Source organism: Lipophrys pholis (assembly GCF_963383615.2).
Source record: "Lipophrys pholis genome assembly, chromosome: 16".
NCBI lineage: Eukaryota > Metazoa > Chordata > Actinopteri > Blenniiformes > Blenniidae > Lipophrys > Lipophrys pholis.
Genome location: NC_137634.1, coordinates 5,822,173 through 5,845,006, shown reverse-complemented (window position 1 = coordinate 5,845,006; position 22,834 = coordinate 5,822,173). Strand labels below are relative to the sequence as shown.

General features: G+C 44.5%; 2 protein-coding genes across 2 annotated transcripts in view; both read left to right on the top strand.

The window, feature by feature from the left end:
• Window positions 1-10,127, top strand: part of specc1 (sperm antigen with calponin homology and coiled-coil domains 1) — a 70,481-nt gene extending 60,354 nt beyond the window's left edge. The window contains exons 13-15 of the mRNA XM_080483258.1: window positions 755-871; window positions 2,966-3,025; window positions 8,429-10,127. Of these exons, the coding sequence (XP_080339384.1) occupies window positions 755-871; window positions 2,966-3,025; window positions 8,429-8,518 (267 nt within the window). The 3' untranslated portion in view covers window positions 8,519-10,127. The remainder of the gene's footprint in view (window positions 1-754; window positions 872-2,965; window positions 3,026-8,428) is intronic.
• Window positions 10,128-11,012: 885 nt separating this feature from the next.
• adora2b (adenosine A2b receptor) lies at window positions 11,013-21,547 on the top strand. Its single transcript, XM_080482747.1, has 3 exons — window positions 11,013-11,138; window positions 11,285-11,750; window positions 20,322-21,547. Exons 2-3 carry the CDS (start codon window positions 11,431-11,433, stop codon window positions 21,085-21,087), a joined length of 1,086 nt encoding a protein of 361 aa, XP_080338873.1. The 5' UTR covers window positions 11,013-11,138; window positions 11,285-11,430; the 3' UTR covers window positions 21,088-21,547.
• The last annotated feature ends 1,287 nt before the right edge of the window (window positions 21,548-22,834 follow it).

The window sequence follows — 22,834 nt, the reverse complement described above, 5'->3', positions numbered from 1 at the left end:
ACCGTGCGCCGGCTTCTATGTTCCAACATATTATCACTGATCAGGTTCGGCTGCAGATGCAGTCGTTGCATAATGCAGCTTCAACGTTTCCATGTCATGCAACATGTGCATGTCTGCTTTCACTCACATCGGAGCGTCGCTTCCCGGGTTCAGCGTCTGAAACGACAAAGGTGCAGGCCTGTGAAACTTCCCGTGCACAGAGACGTTACTGAGGAAAGCCTCTCCCCGAGAGCCCCTTTCCTAAAGGTTCCTGAGAGGAATAAAACAGGAAGACACCGGAAATAACTTATCTGTCCAGCGGGGAGCCTGTGACCTGGAACAATGGCCCCGGAGGAAGTCTTTCCTCCAAACTCCTCTCCTGTTGTCTGCCTCGGGGTGCGATTTATTCACGGCGTATGAGGTGGCGTCGCTCTTGGAAAAAAAAAAAAACTCCCAAACAACAACGCGGCAAACTGGACGTGCTGTTATGCACGTTCTTCTCCCAGAGAGGAGATCAGACGCAGCATCAGGAATCTGCGAGGAACTCTATTCCACCAAAGGAAACATGACACTGAACGACACACAGCGGCACGTTATTGCATTAAATGTAATTTCATGTGGCTTCCTGTGGTTTGATGTCTTAATGGATTTTTTTTTTCTTCGCCTGCTCATGTTGTCAAGAGGCTAATAGCTCTCTTACTGAAATTATGACCACTTTCCCTTATGCATGGTATTGACTTTTTGTGATTTGAACTGTTTTCCTTTTTGCCAACAGAATATAGACGTGACCAACTTCAGCAGCAGTTGGAGCGACGGCCTGGCGTTCTGTGCACTCCTGCACACGTATCTGCCCGCCCACATCCCCTACCAGGAACTCATCAGTCAGGACAAGGTAGAAAGCTGCAGCAAGACTAAAAAAAAAAAAACCACTCTTATCTGTGCGTCTTCTCTCGGCTGCACCTCGTGCTTTCTTCCGTGTGAGCCGTCACGGTCCAGCTGGAGGCTCCTTCCTGTCACAAAAAGGAGTTTTCCCTCTTCAGTGTCAGCAAAGTGCTCAATAAGGGAGTGCTTAGGTCATGACCTCAGCATGTAAAGCACCCCGAGGCGGCTTCTGCTGCTATTTCAGGCTGAATTAACTGAAAACTGAACTTTAAATGCGGACACATACGGAATAGTACCGTCGTGCCATTAAGGCCGCGCCTGTTCAGCAGTCAGGGTTCAGCTCAGCACATTAGGCTGATCGGAAATCAATGTATTTACTGAAGGGACACGTAAAACACGTTTAATGCCCAGTGGCTCTGCTGCACACGCTCCCCTCGCACTCCTGAACTCTGACCCTTTTATCTGAACGCCAACTCATTTACTTTCTCCAGTGATCATGGGGTCGCCACCGCCACGAGCCTGCTCGTCAGCGTTTTTGTTATCAGTGTGTGCCACCGCTCACATGCAGTGGAAAATACACTTTTTTATTATTTATGAGCAGAGTTGTGTCAGAAACGATGAATTGTTTGAATTTTAAAAAGCAAAGGGAATTCACCCAGTCTGCTACTCGATAGAGCTAAAAGTACATTTTATTTACCCAGAATGCCTTATTTTCTTTAATTCTTAGGCAAGACGAGGCAGATTTATTAATGCAGCAGCCTTCAGACACAAGGAAACAGGCATGACAGTTGCGGTGCTTCATACAAAGAATTTCATTTCTCACTTCCACTTTGAAAGTAAAAGCCTCTGATTAATACGCCTCAGATAATGTTTCCATCACCTATGGATTCCAGCAGCCATTGTCAACAAAAAAACGTATTTGACATATTAACCTCCAGTAGATCCTCTCGATATCTCACCTGGATCTTTTTTTCCTTTTACACTATTTATTTATTTCACACATAACAACAAATGAATATACATCTCACATCTGTCACAGGTCACAATCTTGTCACAGCTATATATTTTTTTATCTATACAATCATTGAACCATACATTTCCTGTCTCAGTAATAGTGAAACTGTGTAGTATACAGTATGTGTCATTCTGAAACCCAAAATATAGCAAGTTTCAAAAAGTAAACGTAAACATATTCTCCTACCTACATATTCATAAAACAAATTGAGGTGTTTAAAGCATCCCCATTGCCTGTGTAGTTTTTTCTCCATAACATCAACCTGTTTTATTCGTCCCTCCATTGCAACATGTCAAGTTCCCACCCTGTTGTTGCCCCTCACTCTCTTACAAAGTGAAACCATGAACGTTCGGTCTGATTGAAGGAAGCGCGGTCGCTCACATTTGAAGCCGCGCTCAGTTATTTGTTCAAAACCTGTCGGCTATAAAAATAGTCTGATTACGCAACACCTCCTGCTTCAAAGCCATTTTGCCAGACGTCCTTTCTCCACTTTATACGTCGGCCGCGTCATCCGCCCGGCGTTCAGCGACAGTGTGGGAGATCAAGTATGAATGCTGCGTTTGTTTGAGGGATCCTGAGTCCAGCTACCGTTGAGTGATGTCAACACTATAACGTGGACGTACAGGTGGTATATGCACTAACATCGCAAACAATATGGTTCCTCTCCGGGGACGGCGCGTCCTTCACCCGGCTACAACATGAAAACAATAGACAAACACCTCAGAGCAGACCTGACACATCCTACGTGACAAATGAGTCCTGTAGGCGTGTGTGTGTGCGTGTATGTGTGTGTGTGTGTGCGTGTGTTTGTGTGTATATGCAGCATTAAACTGACGACAGAGGCACTACATCTGTTTCATTATTTAACAGTCTGCACCAGAGAATTAAGCTGATGCCAGATTAGATTTACACACGCATGTAAAGCACACCAACGCACACACTCCCGACTTATTTAGATTTCCGACTGTCCCCTGGGTTCTAGTAGTGTGCTTGTTGTTGTAGTGTGAAGCTCCGTGTGTGGTGCTGCACGCTGACCGCTTTCCAGAGCTTCACATTTTCTCAACGGCCGATGATTTGTTTGTTCTTCAGGTCCGGAATCTGACCCTGGCCTTCCAGGCAGCTGAGAGCATTGGCATCAAAACCTCTCTGGTGAGCTCAGCTGCTGCAGACCTCACTCGCACACACACACACGCACACGCGCACACACACACACACGCACACACACACACACACACACGCACACACACACACGCACACACACACACACACACACACACACACACACACACAGATAACACACAGCCTTTGATAAGACAAATTGGACGTGGTACACTTTGATCAAACTCCCAGGATATTAAGTTTCAGAACAAATGATTTGTGCCCCCCCCCCCCCCCCCCCACACACACACACACACACACACACACACCACACACACACACACACAACCCCCCCAACAGTCTGCAGCTTAACGCCCCCAAATCCGTTACCGGGACTTTTGTTGTCGGATAACGTCGGGTTTCCTCAGTCACAGCTCTCTGGAAACACGTATAATATAATGAGACAATAATTAGCTGTTGTTCATGTGGAGTGAAGGATTCGGCTGAAATACTGAAACTGCAGGCAGAAGCAAGGTACTTTTCTCTATCTCTTATCAGACTGTGTAATAAACATACAGTAACAAATGTGACTATGATGACAATACAGGAAATACATTGGATATATGGACATATGTCACATTACATATAATTAATTGACACAAATTCATCCAATTAGTTTCACATGTAATCAGGAAACATTTGATGTGGGAGCCTAGTGTCATTGTCTATCCACCTCTTATACTTTTTCAATCTGGAATTTTGGTACCATGTTTGGTGAAGTTCTTCAGATTTAAGGATTTGATTGGCCACAGTCAAGCCGATCACAGGAAAATCAGGTGGGGCAACTTTTGTTTGGGTGAAGATTTGTAGGGAAAAATCCTTCCCTGATCAGACACATGAACCCTCGTCTCCCTCGTATCGGTTTATCCTGAGATACTCGCCTGGAGCTGAATCGAACAATCAGGTATCCAGAGTTCATAGATCAGCCAGAAACTGAGAGGAGGAAAAGTGAGAGTTAGAGAAAGGTGCTTCAAATTGAGTGAGGAACAAAATATTGTCTGGGATTAGTAAGTCTGTAGGTGGAAGATTATACTGGCCATGTAGAGTATATTCCTCCTGGGAGAAAAAAAAATACAGTTCTAAAGTTATTAACATCATATTTATGCAAAATATCAAGTCACAGTGTTGATTTGACATTAATGTAAGTCTGCAATGTGCATTTATTGCTTTTTTTCAAGGGATGTCAGCCTCATTATCTGAAGTAAAATTATTCTAGTTTGAATAAGTACATAAAATTGTACTTCAAAACTTTTTTTAATGGTTTGAAATTGGTAAATTTAACAATAAAAACACATATTCAGCCTCTCCAAACCAAAAACCATTATTTATTTAGTTTGTCTTCCCACAGATAATGCTCTCACTACCACTACTACTTTTAAAGAATCTTTTAAAGAGCAATTTTAATAGATTTGTATCCACTTTACATTTTAATAGCATAAGAAAGCCGTCATGATGATGACAGTTCTGGATGATCAAAAACATTGGGATCTAGACACACACACAGGAAATCAAGTCATAAGAGTCGGGGCGTTGACATGGTAACGGTGCCTGGTCATGATGCAGAAACCGAAATTGAAAGTGTCGACCCCGAAATGTCAACAGCGGCTGAAAATGGATTAGCCAGTTTAGTTTCAGACTAAAAATAAAACTTAAGCGAGCAATTAACTTAATGGATGGGTACGAGCCGCCAGCGAGAGTGCCAGATGTCTGCAGGATCCGAAGACGAACGCTGAGAGAAGCGGCAGATAAAGGCTGACTTCATGTCCTCTTTGATCAAAGTTTGTGAAACGACACGTGGTGAAGTGATCGCTGCTCCTCCTCAGCTCGCACTTCCTTTAAAAAACACACAGGTTTGTAGGCTGTAAAGCTTTGAGGATCTCAATGTTTTTGATGGGCTGGTGCTTGTCCAGATTAACTGTTCAGGATGCAGGACTTTAAGTTTGTTTAAGTGGTAAAGAAAATGGATGGATGATCATTTTAACTTGGAGGAAACCACAATATCAAAAGTTAAAAAATTTTTTTTTTTAAAAATCCCCTGATTTTGTTTTACTTAAAGGTCCCATATTTTGCATTTTTTCACCAATTTCACATTTGGTGTCAGAGATCCAACAACATTGTACTCAAAGCGTATTCCCCCAGAACGCAGGCTTCGTCTGAACTTCATCCAGTCTAAAAGCCCCTCGACTGAGCTCTACTGAGAACAGGCTGTTTCTGTGTCTGTACCTTTAAATGCTAATGAGCTGTGTCTGTCCACACCTACTCCATGTCTGCTTTCCCGGTAGTGTTTGTGTGGAGAAGAAATGTTTTAGATCATTTTAGAGGTCAGGGCTCATCTACCTGTGGGAGGGACAAAGGAAGTGTCCACTACCAGAGGGAGTGGTTATTTCCCCATGTGATGTCACGAAGGGAAACTCTCTGATTGGCCTATATGAGCACACTTAGCTATAAAAACTGGAGCAAGATGATACACATCCTTCACATCTGGGGCCTCATACACAGGAATACAAGACCTTTAAATTAGATTTCCTCGAACATAGACTCTCTATAATCTCTGGTGTGCCTCCCTCTCTCACAACCACACAAACTAATGTGACGTTTCACAGATCTGCTCTAGATCCTAGAAGAGGTTTTCAACCTGGTTTTGTTTTGACATGTAAAATTCGAATTTTGACAGTTTCACTGTGATATCTGAATCCCCTCAAGGTGCTCCTGGACCCTATTTCAGGGAAACAAAGTCTAATTAAACGACCTTGTTAAAGACGGTGTTTGTTAAAGTCCTCAATGACTCTCAGCTCGTCCTCGTCTCTGTGCCTGTGAGCAGAGCTTGGCGAGGGCTGACGACGGTGGCCTGGTAACACGAGAAAACCGAATCATAACTGTTGTCACAGCTTGACGAAGATGTTGTGACGAGATGCCGGTCGCTTCAGGGAAGTGTGTGATGTCTTCGTTTCCTCCCTCAGCCCGCCCCACCTCAAACCACAACGTTGGGAAATAAGACAAGCTGAAATCACAGTAAACCGGCTGAAACTGCTCAGGCTTTTTACTACGAAACGTCTCTATGTCTTGAATCGATTTGAGTTCGAGGCTCTTTAACACGTAGGCTTTTTTCATCATGTATCCTCACACACGTCCACAGGTCAGCGGCACTGTGGACCATCAACAACTTAACACTGATTCAATCAAGTCGCTTCCAGTACAAACGAACAAAGACGACTGGATTTACCGGAATGATCCCCCGGGGGGGGGGGGGGTCTCCCAGCCAGGAGGAATTCGTGGTTCTGCTTGATGTGGACACACGAAGACGACGTCTGAGACGTGACGTCTTCCCCCTTGTTCCTCTGCCCGCTCCGTTGATGACAGCTTCACGACTTGACGAGCGGTGATGAAACTTTGTATGAATCCAAAAAGCCCAAGACAAATATCTGAGAATAAACAAATCTGGGCCACAGATCATTTCATCTGCATCTGGAGGTCGGATCTAAAACGCTGCACTCCGACCAAAAGTTCACTTCTCTTTACTTTATTAATTTGCCATTATGTGGTTGTGGTTACAAGACTTGGACTCTGCAGACGTATTATCATGCCAGTGACATGAAAACACTATAAATAAACAAGAATACTTTAACCGACTCTAATGAAAACCAAGAGACTATCGTCCTTTTCAGCTCCATCCATCTTCTGTAATCACGCGATCTCAGTCCTGCTCCTGTGGACTGAACCAAAACCCACATGTCGTCACGTTTGGCAGCTCCAGGAATCACACTCGTGAAGGAAACTTTGCGGATGCAGTGGATCCGCACACCCGTGTCATGTAAATGGGTCCAATCGTGAAAAAAAAAAGTTTTGGGATACGCTCGTATTTGTTGTCGTATAAACGGGACCTTAGAACCAATACATGTGTCCATATTGATGTAATGAACATAAGAAGAAGGAGCATTCGATGTCTGGGGAAGGTTTAGACTCCTTTTTCTATAGATTAATCTGGAGATTCATGACAGGAAGTCGACCATAAATCTCCCGCCAGCTTGTTGACACATTATGAACCACGTTAATTCTAATTTGTTTGGCTCATTGAGAGTTTGACGAGAAAACAGTCACGAGTGTCACATCAGCTTTTTCCTAAAACTCCATCCAATCAAACACTTTATACAAAGGAAATTAGAGCCCTGACATTTCCCATTACATTGAAGCGCAACCAAATCAACGTGTGGTTGTTTTGTCAATGTTTACTTCTTGCGTACAGTAACCCAACATCCTGTAAACCAGTTTCTTCTCTGGTTCCTAAACACAGAAAACTGAAATCGGCTACATAGAAGTAACTTGAGGAAGTAAAACGTCGCAAGACGAGAAAAGATTTGTGTGAAGAAATAAAAATTCCGTACACTGTGGCGGGACACCCGTCCTGTTTGCTTGATTTGTGATGTTGTGATCAATATTTCTGTTTTTCTTTTCCCTGAGGAAGTGAGTTCATACTGAGCGAGCAGCGCTTGCCGGATGACACAAGTACATACTGAAGAGATCTGGGCTTTAGCTCTCTCTTACAGAACCTAAAAGCAGATCAAACATCCGATAGAACTGCTTTGAGCTTCCAGTGTTTGTGGTTTCATGCCTGGAGGTGAAGCTTAACCCGCCGTTGCTGCGTCACCAAACATGAAATTAATTCAGGAAATTGAGTGGTGCGGAGCAGGAAGGGTCGTCGTAACATTCTTCTTTTTAATAAGAGAAATATTCATCTCTCCGTCGTCGAGTCGCACGTCATTCAGTTCATGGTTGCGGGGCGCTGGAGGAGATTCCAGCTGTGTGTGGGTGAAGACGTGCTCCACCGTCTGCAGGTCAGCAGGTCGTCACAGAGCAAACACAGACGCACGTTCACACCCACAAGCGACTTCCAGCCACCGATGAACCCAAATGCGTGTTGTTTGTTTGGACTTCAGGAAGAAACCAGAGGCCTGAAGACAAACTCAGGAAATGTATAAAAAAAAGACCAGAATTGAGTCGAAGTTTTGTCTCGGCTCTGCACAGTAGTTGTTCTAATTCTTCATGAGGAGAATTGATTTCTCCGCTATAGAGGATGGATGTTTGGAGGATTGGGGATTCATTTTATTTCCATGTTATAAAAAAAAAAAAAAAAAACTCAACTTAAATGTATCTGAGTTGAGAAGGAAGAATTTAAAATCTCAGAATGATGAATCCAGATGTGCAGTACGATTACAACACAGTGAATTCCTGATGAGTTTCACACTGAACATGTTGAGAAAGTTGTATTTCGGTTCCGTGTTATGTCAGTCCAGTGCTGTTTGTTTGACCTGATGATGAAACTCTTCATCAGCATCAGACTACTTCACTTTAAATCCTAAGCCGCCGCCTCTCTGTCACTCTTTCCGTCCCCATCAGGACATGGAGGAGCTGATGAAGACCGACCGGCCCGACTGGCAGAGCGTCATGCACTACGTCTCCCAGATCTACAAGTATTTTGAGACCTGATTCGGGTGGAGGTGGAGATGGGAGGCACCACAGCACTTTTCCTGACGCGTCCGTCGGCACCGCTCGCTCGTTCTCCAGAGACGCCACAGAGGAAGCATCTGCTCTGCGAGGACGCGGCAGTCAGGAAACGCAGCACAGCTTTTACCAGCTTCCAGTGTGAACTGATCGTTTGTTTCACCGACAAACCGACTGCGGGGCAGAAAATTCAAGAATTGCCGCAGATGGAAACTGGACACATCAAGAATTGCTTTATTTGGTAGTTTTCTTTCTTTCCTTTTCTTTATAAACTGACTTTTTATCACCGACTGACGACAGTTTTGTTGAAATTTCTTCCTTCACTCGTTCCTGCATCTCCCCCCGTCTGTTCAGTGTCCCGTTTCTACAAGTTCCTGCCTAATGATCCGTTCTGTTTGTGAATGGGAAACCTGGCCCTTTTTCAAAACGGGCCAATTTCTTCCTGCCAAAACACAAGTGATCCGAGACGATCTATGCATGAAGAGCGAAGTGTCCTCTGTGTCCTTTCAGTCAACGACACGCAGTCTGAGACGTTCACGACCCTGATGATGAAATGTTTCTTAGAAGAACAGCTCAATTCTTATTTTTATTTCGTGTGCTTGTCACTTGTTTTCTTTAGTTTTTTTTGGTGTATTGCAGAGTGTTTGACTGGTTTGAAGTTGTTGGGGGGGTTTTTTTCACTTTAATTGTAGAAATTCAGGATTGTGCTTGAAAAAAAAGATTTGAGAAAACTTTTTTTAAACTTTAATTTTTTTAAATTTTGCAGATAGTTTTAAAGATTCTGAAGCTCTGGTTCCCAACCAAAGGTCGAGGCCCCTGTGTGTGTGTTTGTGTGTGTGTGTGTGTGTGTGTGTGTGTGTGTGTGTGTGTGTGTGGGAGGGGGGGTCTGAAATCACAAACTACCCACTGCGTTTGTGTGTTGATGGTCTTCGGCGTGTCCTTCGCTTTAATTTTTGTTCCAGTTGTTGATCAGAAAAGGGGCTCGCAGCTTTAGAGGGAATCCAGGGAGAAGGGGCTCCAAGGAAACGGGCTGGGAATCACTGCTGGCTGCAGGGGGAACTGGAACTATTTGAATATTCACAAATTTGTGTGCACTGAATGAAGCCAAAGGTGTAGAGTTACATTCAGACACCTTCAGGAAGTATGCAATCTTCCTTAAGGTGAAATTCTCCCTGGAGTGTTTGTGGGGCGGAACTTTGACTCATTAAGAGTCTCTGAATAGTTTTGCAGAGATATTTTCATGAATATAGATTGATCTCTGTTTTGTGCCGTCAGTACTGAATCGCAGTAACATTTCACTGGCCTGCTGTTCCGTTCCTCTTTCCTTCTTTGCAAACTGCACGTATGTGTGTTCTGCATGCCGCGTTTAATTATGAAGGAGAGAAGAACCCCAACACGTGAGGGCAGAGGACTTCCTGTGGTTTACTGATGCCCTCATGTCCTCGAGGAGAAAAGTGTTATTTATTTATTTACAGCACTCGCACACTGCAGAGGAAGGGACTGACGTATCTGCAGGTTTCTATTTGCAGGCTTCAGACTCGGAGGCCTGTGAGATTGTTGTTACTTAATAAAAGAAAGTCATGATTTATTTTCAATCATTTGCATTTGTTTTTTCACCGTGTTGCTGAAGCTTTGTTGTGTGAGCGTGCCAACATCTCTCCAGTGTTTAAATGTATTCCCGTGCTGCTCCTGCTGAGGCTAAACTGCTTTTCCACTTTGCCCATTATAGAGTCTGTGCCAGGCCTGTTAAAAGTGTTTGGGGGTTGTGGGAATGCAGAGTGGAAAAAAAGGGTTGCCTGCTTTTCACACCTTTCACACTTCTGTGTCAGCAGTCTCGGGTGAAGTATAACACCAAGAGACAGTCACCTAAACAGTGAAATGGGCCTGAAGAGGAAGACTTAACAGATCGATGGAGGACTTGAGAGAATCGCTCACAAGCTCGTTAGGAGTCACATGGACGTTTCATAATCAATCATTCAAGTCAAACTATGTCTCACATAAGGGATGTGATCCTTTCACCCTCTTTAAAGATGATTTACACATACAAACACAGCTCCTCTGATCACCTCGTGCTCTGGTTTCAGACAGGATCAGGAGGTAAACAGTTGAGTATTCTTGCTGACTGTAAAGGAAATCACTGATTTTTTTATTTATTTAATTTTTGCCTCCCATGAACTCACGATTTTTGTCCTGATTGAAACCAGATGCAGCAGCTTGTGTTACACACAGACACACACAGCAGCGTTAACGTGAAGCGGGAAAGCACGTGCAGGCCGAGCAGAGTGCCATTCCGTTTGTGCGTAATTACGCACGGAAGACGATGGTCCGGGATTCCACCCTCCTCTGCAGCAACTTGTAACCGCATGCGTGTCTCTCCGAGTGTGTGTGTGTTAGGGCGTGGCTTATATGTGACATTGAACGCCCCCCCCCCCCCCCCCCCCCCCCCCCTATTTTGTGTCGTTCCTCCCTCCACTTCAAAACTACCGTCGGCGGGTGAAGTTGCGTGACGCTCGGCCGCGATACAGATATCCAGATGCCGCAGAGGCGCTCCGCAGACCAGCTGCTGGTGTGAAGACATCCAGAGACAATGTACAGGCTCATTAAGGTGAGAGGAAAGCGTTGACTTCCAACACATGTTGCTACTTTGCAGGATGGGAGAACACGCTTTGTTATAGCAGTTTTATCCACTCTGCTGCACAGACACGCAGAAGTTTGAACATATGAAGGAACGCTTTTCCTCCTCTCCCTCAGATGGCTGTCGGCGCGGCTCACACTTGTGGAATATTCCTGGATTACAGCAGAAAAACTTGTCTGGTGGTGCAGGAATAGAAAAGAGCGCAGTGGGCGCGTCGCCTCCTCTCAGCAGCGCCGCGGGTCTCCAGACTCACTTTGCGGAGATGAATCCGGTCTACATCGGGATTGAAGTAGCGATTGCAGTTCTCTCCATATCCGGGAACGTGCTGGTGTGCTGGGCCGTCGCGATCAACACCACCCTGAAGAACGCCACCAACTACTTTCTGGTGTCTCTGGCCGTGGCTGACATCCTGGTGGGCTGCCTCGCCATCCCCTTCGCCATCACCATCAGCATCGGGATCCACCTGGACTTCTACGGATGCCTTTTCCTCGCCTGTTTCGTGCTGGTGCTCACCCAGAGCTCCATCTTTAGTCTGCTTGCAATTGCGATTGATCGATATCTGGCTGTGAAAATCCCTCTGAGGTGAGGAGAAGTTTTCTTCTTGTGCTGAACTTTACATCTGTCAGACAAACTGAACCTGCTTCTGCAGCAGGACTCTCACTTTGACAGTTTAGACGACATGAGCTACTTTCTAAATCAAAAGTCTGCCGACCACCTTAATTCCTTAAACAGAGAATATTCTTTTTTTTTTTTTTTTTTTTTAATATTGTTTAAGAAATGAACTTTGATTTTGGATCTTTTCTAAAGTTTGAATCAAATGCCTGCAACAATAACGATGTAATTCACTACAGTTGTTTAGAGAAAATAACTTTGAACGTACTTTTGAATCCTTAACAACAGTACTTTTACCTGCAGGTGATGTAAAAGTAGTGGTACTCTTATTTTAATTAAAGGAAATCAATGTGACTGTTTAATTTTTTTTAGGGAACTAATTGAAAACAATATAAATATGGATCGATTTTGATTAGTAAAATTGAATCCACATATACTGCAGGTCAGTTCTGTTTCTGATTATTGTGACATCAGTGTTTTCATGCAGTATGACATGTTCAGTAAAACTAGTTATTGATGTGGAGGAGTTTTCTTTTTTCTAAAACTGAGACACAGAATCAGATCTGAACTTTGTTGTTTAACCGATCAAAGGAAAGCAGGTCAATTCTGACCCCAGAGGACAAACATCACATGGTTCAGTGGAAGATAATGGGATGGTGAGAGCAAAGAGTGACGAGCATTCAGACACATCCGGACTCCTCGCTTCAAAAAAAAACAAACCAAAAACGAGCTCAGAATATTTTTCTCCAATTCCCTGGATGATTTCATGTGTTTTTCCTGTTGAAACTCTTTGAGCTGGGGGGAGTCGATGGTATTTCCATGCAGTCGTTTTTTCCTCTCCATCCAAAGATGCACTTGTTTATAGATCCGCATTAAACCTTGTAAACAAGCTCAGATTAATTCACAGTGATCTGTAGTTTCCTTTTAGTGAGGACGAGTTAGTAGAAGTCCACCTTCTCATTGTTATTGAGACTTGAGGTTCTTTTTTCTGTGTGAAACATGCAAGTGAGGTTATTATTTTCTGCAGGCTTGTGAAAACGTGACCTGCTGGGGTTTGTGTGCAGTCTCTCCTGACATTCCTCCCAGTGTTTGTCGCTGCTATTCATTTGCAGCTCATAAAAAAAAAAAAAAAAAAGATGCAAAGATGTGTATCAGCTCTGCGATGTCGGGCTGCAGGTGACGCCGGTGGATCGATACCCGCCGCCGCGTGTCACTTCCACTGATCCTGATGGCAAAGGCCAGCAGAGGAAGGTGGATGAGCTGCTGGTGGGGACGAGGCAGCGCCGCTACTGATGATGGCGACTTTCATTATCAGATGGGAATTGTCTCGTCTGCAGGTGTTGTTGTCGCTGGCGTCATGCCACATGAGTTTTGTGTGTGTGTGTGTGTGCCTGTGTGTGTGTGGTGCGCTGGCCTGCTGACAGATGTGTTTAGCTGAGATGTGCTGTCATTTCCATTACGCTCAAACACTGGCAATAAAGGACAGTTTGACACTTGTCTGGGAGGAAAGTCGTCCGCCACCGACTGAGTGGCTTGTAAAAACCCAACTTGTGCTTCTATTTTTAGAAACCAAACTGTTACACGCTTCACTTAACAGCCTCGCGCGCAAAACACAGAATTCAAAACGCCCGTAAAGCTCCAGAAATAGTGGGAAGCTTCTCCTGTAAAGAGTGACCAGCGTGGATACAGTTTGCCCTGAAAGTACAGTTCCCACCCTCACACACACACACACACACACACACGCACACACACGTGATAATACAATCAGTGTGTGTGTGATAAGCTCACCTTGCATGTATAGGGGCCAGAGTGTGTATATGCGTGTGACTTTGGCCCGTCCTCGTTGCTTTGGGGCCACGATTGTGAAGCTGGATAAAAAGTGTTTTTGCAGATGGTTTTGGTGGAAGTGAAAGGCCAGCAGCAGATGTTTGAAGCCCCATGAGATAACGGCTCTGCACACACACACACACACACACACACACACACACACACACACACACACACACACACACACACACACACACACACACACACACACACTCTCTCTCTCTCTCCCCCCACTTGCATTTCTCAGAAAGTGACCCTTGGGCGGTTCGGTGGAGCTAAATGAACTTATCGGGGACCAGAAAGGACGGTCTCCACCCGCTGCAGCAGCAGCAGCAGCAGCAGCAGCCTCCCTTCTTCGCTGCAGTCGGTCAAAGTGGGTTTCTTGTTGCCGCAGGCTGCTGATCTAAAGAGATTTGTGATTTCCACGGACAGTTTCTTATCGTTGCTAAGTGCACGCAGCAGTACGCTGGGTGTGGAAGCCTCGGTGTCGCGCTTCAGGGTGAATCTGCTCTCGTTTTCCACAAATAGGTAAAATGTAGATTTTTGCGATCTTGCAGGCTGCTGGAGGGAGACGTGTCATTGTCAGTGAGGCACAACCTCTGAGTCAGTCAGGCCTCGGATGGCTTTGTGTCCTCAGTTCACAACATGTGTGCCGGTTCATCTCAGTAGTTTGAAGTGAGACCACATTAGTTAAAAAAGAAAGTGGCGTGATGCTGCTGACATTTTGTCTCAGATGAGACAAGGGAAACTTCAGAACAGGTCCTGAGAGCAGAGGGACTTTCTGTTCTCTCATTTATCTGATTTTAAATCATCTCTTTTTTTTTTTTTAATTTTCTTTAATATTCTTAAATTTTCAAAACTTTCTTTCAAAATGTGTGGCCTGACCTCCGGGACAAGATGTTCAGTTTGTATAAAATAATGTCGGTGAACTCAGAACTTGAAGAACATTTATTGTCTTGTCAGATAGTTTGTGTTTTTGCTCTTTCATTTCATCTCTTCAGTTATTTTGAAGTATTTTTAGATTTTAGTCACAATCTGAAAGAGACTTTTTTATAAGGTTTCACAAAGTCTGTTTTGATTCATGTTAAAAGAGGTGCACCGTATCTGAGGCCCTGCTCTTCGTGGTCATTTTGTCTCAAAGATTAATGATAATAATAATTAATAATCTCATCTGACAGGCTGCAGACACAAAGGAAATCGGTCAGATGAATAGATATGTTGAAATAACCTCAACATTTGTTTGCGAAGCATCGTATTTCATATGCCAGTTCGACAACTGATGATCACTGCGGTGAACTTTCAGGATTTCGGTTTGAGAATTTGTTTATTTTTCTGCCTGTAAATATAAGTGAGCAACACGCCTGAGCTGTTGGAACAAAACAGTTTGTTTGCTGTTGAATCGACTAAAAATGTGAGAAAACAGGTTTAGAAAGATGCAGGTTTAAAAAAAAAACAAAACTTTTTTCTGTTTTGTGCTTTAGGTAAATGACGTATTGTCATTTTCATTAACAGTTTAGTTTTAACAGAGAAATCCTGGAACTGGAGAAATCCCTGAGATGAACTCCTGATGTGTCCCTCCCTCTCCTGTCAAAAATAATTCTCACGTCGTCTCGTCCGAACTGGAGCATGAGCGAGTTCCACTTCAGTTTTGTATTCTCAAAGTCAGCCTTATCCAGATTGTACTTTATTCAAAATAAAATCACTATTAAAAACTCTGCACGGCTCCGTCTGCAGGAACAGGCTGAGATTCTGCTCCGGATCCCCCCGGTGTCACTGTGAGCGACCACCTGTTGGGTTGGGTTTGAAACCGGAGCTGTGGACAGTTAGACGTGTGTGTGTGTGTGTGTGTGTGTGTGTGTGTGTGTGTGTGTGTGTGTGTGTGTGTGTGTGTGTGTGTGTGTGTGTGTGTGTGTGTGTGTGTGTGTGTGTGTGTGTGTGTGTGTGTGTGTGTGTGTGTGTGTGTGTGTGTGGCCTGGCAGAGGTCAGTGGCTCCGGGGCGGAAGCGCCGCGACAAGAGACGAGTGCAGCGATGTATGGCGAGCGGGAGCGGAGGGAAGAAAGCCCAACAAAGATAGATGCCAGCGTGCTGTCGTCATGCCAGAGCTAATCCATTCAGCCGGCCGCTCGCTCCCCGCCGCCGCATGGAGAATAGGCGAGCGGGGGAACGGGGTGCGGCAGATTGAGCCTCTGGGAAATGGATCCTGTGCAGCCTTTTGTGATGGGTAGATCCAGCGAGTCAGGGAGAGGTGGAAACCAGAGGTCACCCTCCGCTCTGAGGCTTCCTCTTTGGGCCGAGTGCTGTATTATTCACCCCCCCACCCACCACCCACCACCACCCTGCAGGGGGCTCCAGGATGGAGGCCAAGCCCACACACACACCACTGCTGAATAGTGACTGACCGTAGGGGCAGTTTGTGTTGGGAGGAGACAGTCGGAGGCGGCGGGTGGTCAGGAAGTTGTTACTGACACGATGATCTTGATTTCATATTTTTATGTCACAGACGAACCGCGTCATCAACGAGGAAGGATTTACTTTCCTTTTAAGAATTGACTCTATTACAACAAAGAAGTTCATATTTAGTTGTATAAGTAGTTGGATGATGTTGTTTAGATTGGTTTGGTCCAGTATTTGCTGAAGGTAGGCTGTGGGTTCAGTGTAATAGTGAAGATGAGGAAGCTTCTGTGCGGTAAATCCCTGATGTGACAACATCACTTCCTCATTTTATCTCGTTTAGACCTGGTTTTCTCCCTCTGCTTATTTACGGCCGATTGTCACCGGTGCCAGGTACTCCACGACTCCTTCGGCTCCGGATCATTCTGGGAAATTACCACCTTACAAAATCTGTTTTAATTAATCTTCTATGTGGAGTTTCTCAGTTCAGGTTTAAAAGCTGCGTCAGCATCTTGGAACCTTATTGATGACTGACTGGAGAGAGGATGGTGACGCCCACTTCAGAGGTCTCTATTAAGCATTTAGCCTTGACGGCAAGAATGAGATCACAGAAACAAGTGGAAGAGATTTATTAATTTTTTTTGTCTCAGGGTGTCGGGTTTCACCCTTCGTGTTAAACTTGAGGAGTTCTGAGGAGCGCGGCAGATACGTCTGTTCATTTGATTAGGATGCCCTTTAATGAGTCGTCTTTGGAAATCTACCAGACGCAGCCACTTGAAACAAGGCCGAGAGTGAGAGAATGACTCACACACACACACACACACACACACACACACACACACACACACACACACACACACACACACACACACACACACACACACACACACACACACACACACACACACACACACGTAGATCAGACTGAAACTGTAAAGCTCACAAACATCAGGATCTCTGTGGTACGAACTGTCAATGCTTCCACTCCAGCATTGTTTGTTCCTCTTCAGTTCACTTCCTTTCATGGTCTGATTCATCTGTGCAGGTGAGAAAGCTCATGTACACCCTGGTACAGCTCAAGAAAACTTAACTCTGCTTGAAAACCTGCGACTGGACATGGTGGGAAATCCTGGCGGACTGTTCAGAGCGGCAGTTACAGGATTCGAACCAAAGAGAGAGAGATGTGAAGCTCCTGCTGGGTTTTGAGTTAAAAAAAAAAAAAAACAGAACTAAACTAAACTAAACGGAGGAAGTTAAGGAAAAAGTGTCGTGTTGGCAGACGTGGAATAATAACATGGTGCAGGTACTTATTGATGCAGGGTCACATGACTCTATATTGCAGTTGTTTGCCTCCCACAAACAGATTTTTGGTAAAGCTGCTCCATTGTTTGCTGCTTGTGTGTTATTTGCTGGCGTGTGAAGCGAGCTGAAGAGATGGAGCGGTTCCATCTTCCATCCGAGCCACTCAATCAACCCGATTCTCTGCTTCCAGTTCGTTCCACTTTAAAAATGCAGCTTGAAGCAGGGAAAGTGTTTGTCTGAACCGACTAGAAACCAACTACAGGGCTGAATTTTCCTAATTTTGTGAACAAAAAGGTAAAAAGAGGACCAAACAAAGCTTGAAAGAGCAGCCTCACAGGCTGCCCAGTGGCCCAAATAACACGACGTTTGGTCCTGATTCTGTCTGCAAGTGTTTCCCTCAGCGAGGTGTGGGCAGTATCACAGTCACTGAAGCTTTGTTACCTGCAGAGAAGATGACATTTACTCACTGCAGGTGTTCCTACTGGCTGAGAGAGCAAATGAAGGTCTTAAAGCAGGGGAGTCTAACATAAGGCCTGTGTTCCACAACCGGCCCACAAGAGCCTGCAATCCGGTCGGTCAAACCAGCCAGTGAATGGCAAAACTTTTTAATAAAACATTGAATTTTGGACCGTGAATGCACATTTCACTTTATGTTGCTCCACAAGATTTCATTAACATTTGGTTTATGTTGAGATTGGAGACATTTTCTGTAATAATTGTGTGTTTTTGTGAATATAAAGACATTCCCATCACATATACTCTGCACCACAACAGAGAAAAACTAAAATGAAGACTCTTATGGGACTATTTTACCAGTCAGGATGAAATTGGGCCCCGGAAATTAAAACATGTGTTGAACTAAAGACATTTTTCCCCGTTACACCTGAGAGTGAAGTTTTGACTTTCCTCAGTTTGTGCTCCAAATCCAAAGACTCTTCTTGTCACAGCATCCTCGCCCGTACAGTCTGTTCTCGACACCGATTGGTCAGATGTTGACCGTCGGCCATTCTGCCAGCAGGCTCGGCAGTAGCATCCTTTCTCACCTCACTAACCTGAGAGTTCAATGTGCAAGACGCTCTGCAGTGACACACAGGATGGAGGATTTACTCGTAAAAGAGCTCATCAATCTGTCAGGTCCGTATCACCCTGAGCTGCAGATAGAAGAACGAAGACTCATCGGTGTGAACGTTTACAGCCGGGGTCACGCTGCCTGGCGATGGAGGTCAGACGGACTATTCGTGGCGCCTCCAGCTCAGACGGGCTCCTTTGCATCTGTCAGCATGTGACTGACTCTTTGCCACACCGCCTGAGTCACTTTAGGGAAACGCTGCGGTTGGCTTCATGTGACGGAGACAGTCAGGACGACACCGTGGTGACTCAGCTCCGCACGCAGCCGCCCTGCACCCACCGATTGTACTATTCTATACTAGTATATTAATATTACACTAACAACAACTACAATAAAGCGACACAAAGTGAAGACGCCTGCATGGCTCCCGAGTCTTCATGCGCCGCTGGAGCAGCATGTGACCCTCGTGCCTCCGCGACGCCAACACAAACACAAAGGAGACGGCCTCGCACCTCATGCGAGACGCGTGTGTGTGTCGAGTGTGTTGAAGTGAAACAGGGTGTGAGGTTGTCTTGAGAGGAAATGTTGTGAGGGCAAACACAAACACGTAGATTAATGTTTCCAATCTATTGTAAATCTTTTGTAATTCTATAAAAAGTGGTTCTGTGTTTAGCCCCCCCCCCCCCCCGCCCCCCCCCCCACACACACACACTTTATTTTCATCACCACCATTCAATCCGATAAACCTAGATTGAGAGCTGCATGTTTTATGTATGAAAAATGAAGTGAAACATTCATTTTCAAAGTGTTGACACGGTGTGGAGGCTGGAAGTGTCGCCTCATTTGAGATAATCTTTCCGAGGCTTTCTGTGTGGAGTTTGCATGTTTTCCCTGTGCGTTGACTGGAAGGTGCCTGCCGCGAATCAGACCAATAAAACCCGTGCAACGTAATTTTGAATCTATATTTCCCATACATTACTTTTTTTTTTACGTGCACATTTTATTGAACAAATGTTATTTCAATTTTTTTTGTACGATTACAGGAGACGACAAGAGGAAAGCAAAATACTGTAATATCCACAAATGATGACTTACATTGGTTCAGAAAACTAAACAAGACAAAATCATCCGGCTATTTTTACACTCTAATCCATTAGGAGTAATCTTAGTCCCATTATTTATAATAGAAAACAAGAGAAGGCACACAGCCTGAGGACTGTTTTTACTTTTATTTTTCTGTCAGTGTGATTTTGTAATCGCTGTGGTAAAAACAAGGCAGGCAATTATTTAAAATTTTTCTTTGATTATTTTTTCAACAAGCTTAAATTCAGTTAAAACAACATATATTTGACTACACACTAAGTAAACAGGTCTTTACTAAAAATGTTTCAGCTTTCTTATTCATTCAGATTACCTTCAAAACATGAGTTTCACTGAGGGCTTATTGGAGCTTTTAAACCAGAAAACAACTGGTTTACATGTTCTGTTGTTAAAAGTGTTTATTCACAGTGTCTACATTTATTGTAATTGGCAGATACTGTAATACTTCCTGCAGCAACGTGACCACTTTTAAAACTATGTTGTAATTCCATTTAGTCATGCCGGTGTGTTTAATGCAGCGTCATCACTTGCTCCTGCATGTGCGTGTTGTTTTTTATGGCTTTGGTTCATCGAAAAGTAAAATAACTTAAAATGCAGGTCTTTAATAGCCAATATGAATTCCTGTGTTAAACAAAGCTGCAGCACTGTCATGCCTTGTCAGGGAAACCACAGTTCATTGTGTTTTCTTTTTAAAACAATATTTTGTGGAGCAGCTCCAATGAAGAGCAGCTGAGTTGTATTTTAACAAACTGAATCAAATTTTATTTTAATTTTTTTTAAGGTTTGCACTCGTCCCGTTTCTGGGTTTTTATGCCGGATGACCTTTAACCACCTGCTGCGTTTTCTGCAGGTACAAGGAGTTGATGACGGGAAAAACGGCCAGAGAGATCATCGCCATCTTATGGATCCTCTCCTTCGTGATCGGCCTCATCCCGTTCTTTGGATGGAACATGAAGTACTCGGCCTGCGCCAACGCCAACGCCAACGCCAACGCCAACGCCAACGCCAACGCCAGCTCGGCGGACAACAGTACAAACTCTGGGCTCTCGGGGGCGCTGCAGGGCGCGGGGGACTTACTACAGAGCTGCCGGCTGCCCTGCTTCTTCGAGAGCGTGGTCGACATGCACTACATGGTCTACTTTAACTTCTTCGTGTGCGTGCTGCTGCCGCTGCTCATCATGCTGCTCATCTATGTGAAGATCTTCACCGTGGCCCGGAAGCAGCTGCGGCAGATCGAGCTGAAGTGCGTTGGCAACGGCGACAGCCAACACCACAGCCTGCTGCAGAAGGAGTTCCGGGCCGCCAAGTCGCTCTCCATCATCGTGGGGCTGTTCGCCGTCTGCTGGCTGCCCGTCCACATCCTCAACTGCCTCACGCTGTTCTACGGCAAGCTGCAGAAGCCGGAGCTCATCATGCACGTGGCCATCGTCCTGTCGCACGCCAACTCCGCCGTCAACCCCATCATCTACGCCTACCGCATCCAGGACTTCAGGAACACCTTCCGGAAGATCCTGGCCCGCCACTTCCTGTGCCGCAGGGAGGAGCTGTACCTGAGCTCCAACGGCAGCAGACACAACAGAGACCAGATCCACATGACCATCGACCCCCTGCTATAGTCCGCCTCACCGGGGGGCGGGGGCGGGGTGGGCGGGGGTGTTAGGAGTCCGCTGTTTCAGTCTTGAATCTTCTTTTCACTGAGGGTTATAATGTTTACAGGACAAGGTTGTGCTACGTGAAGAGGAACCGACGGCAAAGCGCCATGAATGTCGACCTTTATTTATAAATGGCGCAGAGTGTCTGGGGGGAGGGGGGGCGGAGGAGGGGGGGGACTGGCGAGTCTTACATAACTTTTTGTACTTTGAAGGATTTTTAATTTCAAAACAACCTGTTGAAGCTAACTGGATTTGTAGTTGTGTGAATAGGATCCGTACTTAAAATGTTATTTATCGTGATGAATCCACCCCGTTACATCTACAAACACTCCGCTTTGTTTGTTTATGTTTTCACCCTGCTATTCAGTGCCAGTGTTTATTAATTTATTTATTATAAGACCTTGTCTGTGAGAATGTAAAGATCAAAAAGAAAGAAGAAAAAAAAAAAACCCTGATGTGTGGCTGGATCAGAACTTGTGGACCCACGGAGGTACAACATTATTCATACGAAAATGAAAACAAACCCGCGGCCATCTAGTGCCATACACTAAATGTAATATCTGATCCACTGATACGGGACCGAATAATGAAGGCAATTACTTTCAGGACATGACACGTACAATGTACAAATTATATGAAAATTTTCTAGATAAATTAAAAAAAAAAAAAAACTGTTATGACACTATTATATCTTTAAAAAGTCGTTTCCAGATTAAATTAAAATCTCAGCTGTTTTCTTCACCATTGAAGGTTTCCCTCTCTACACACTACAACCTAAAGAGCCCGATGAATGTGTATGAGTTTAACAAGTGATCGGCAAACAGAGCTGGTATTAATTATTAATGGAAGTCAAATCATAGTTTCCTGACTCACTGATTCCGCAGGTCAAATTCTGATTGTAGGTATTTCTCTTTTGTAGTTAAACTAGACTAAACTCGTCACCGAGAGATCCCGTGATGACAGATTCAAGTTCCTGGGCATTTTGTGTTCAGCAGATATTTCACAGCTGAATTTGTTTTGTGCGTCGAAAATCAAATGTGTCACGACTCAGAAAGAGATGAGAGAGTCATGTCAGATGACTTATGTTATGTGAACACTCTGACTCTTCAGTACAAGTCAACATGTTCATTGTTTGACAATAAGAAACTTTATTTATAGTGTACTTCTTTTAAAAGATGAGTTAGAAAGTTACAAAATGAAAAGCAGAAATCTCAGTTAAATGAGTGTAAATAAAAACCCAAAAAGCAAGACAGCGAAAAGCATAAACACAAATTTAATTTGTTGTAAAAGTGACTCAACGCACCCTCTTGTGGTACAGAGTGGTATTACAGGACTGATGGGGTTATCTTTGGTGGGTTTCACAGCCACATCTTGATGATTACCTTTGGACTAAGTTTACTAGAAAGGCAAAAGCAGATCGTACAGGACCAGCAGGACAGATCCTCATCCTGGACTGTGGGAAAGTGAGGAGACAGAAGATCTGTGATGGTGCGCACACGGAAAGGGCTTGAAAAGCTTAAAATCAACTTTAAAATTACACGGGAGGAGTCTGGCTTCTCCATTTTGAACAAGCTGTAACTTACAGATGCGTTGTTCTTGCAATAGGAAAGACTGTGTGACAAGACAAGTTTGATCAAAAAAATGTTTATGTTTGATGATCTGCAGGATGTTCTGTGCCATCGAACAGTCATGTAACCCAGGGTTTAATGAC

Coding starts and splice junctions, on each gene's coding strand:
- adora2b (XM_080482747.1), top strand. CDS start 11,431: ATGAATCCGGTCTACATCGGGATTGAAGTAGCGATTGCAGTTCTCTCC. Junction 11,751..20,321: donor GCTGTGAAAATCCCTCTGAG/GTGAGGAGAAGT, acceptor CGTTTTCTGCAG/GTACAAGGAGTTGATGACGG.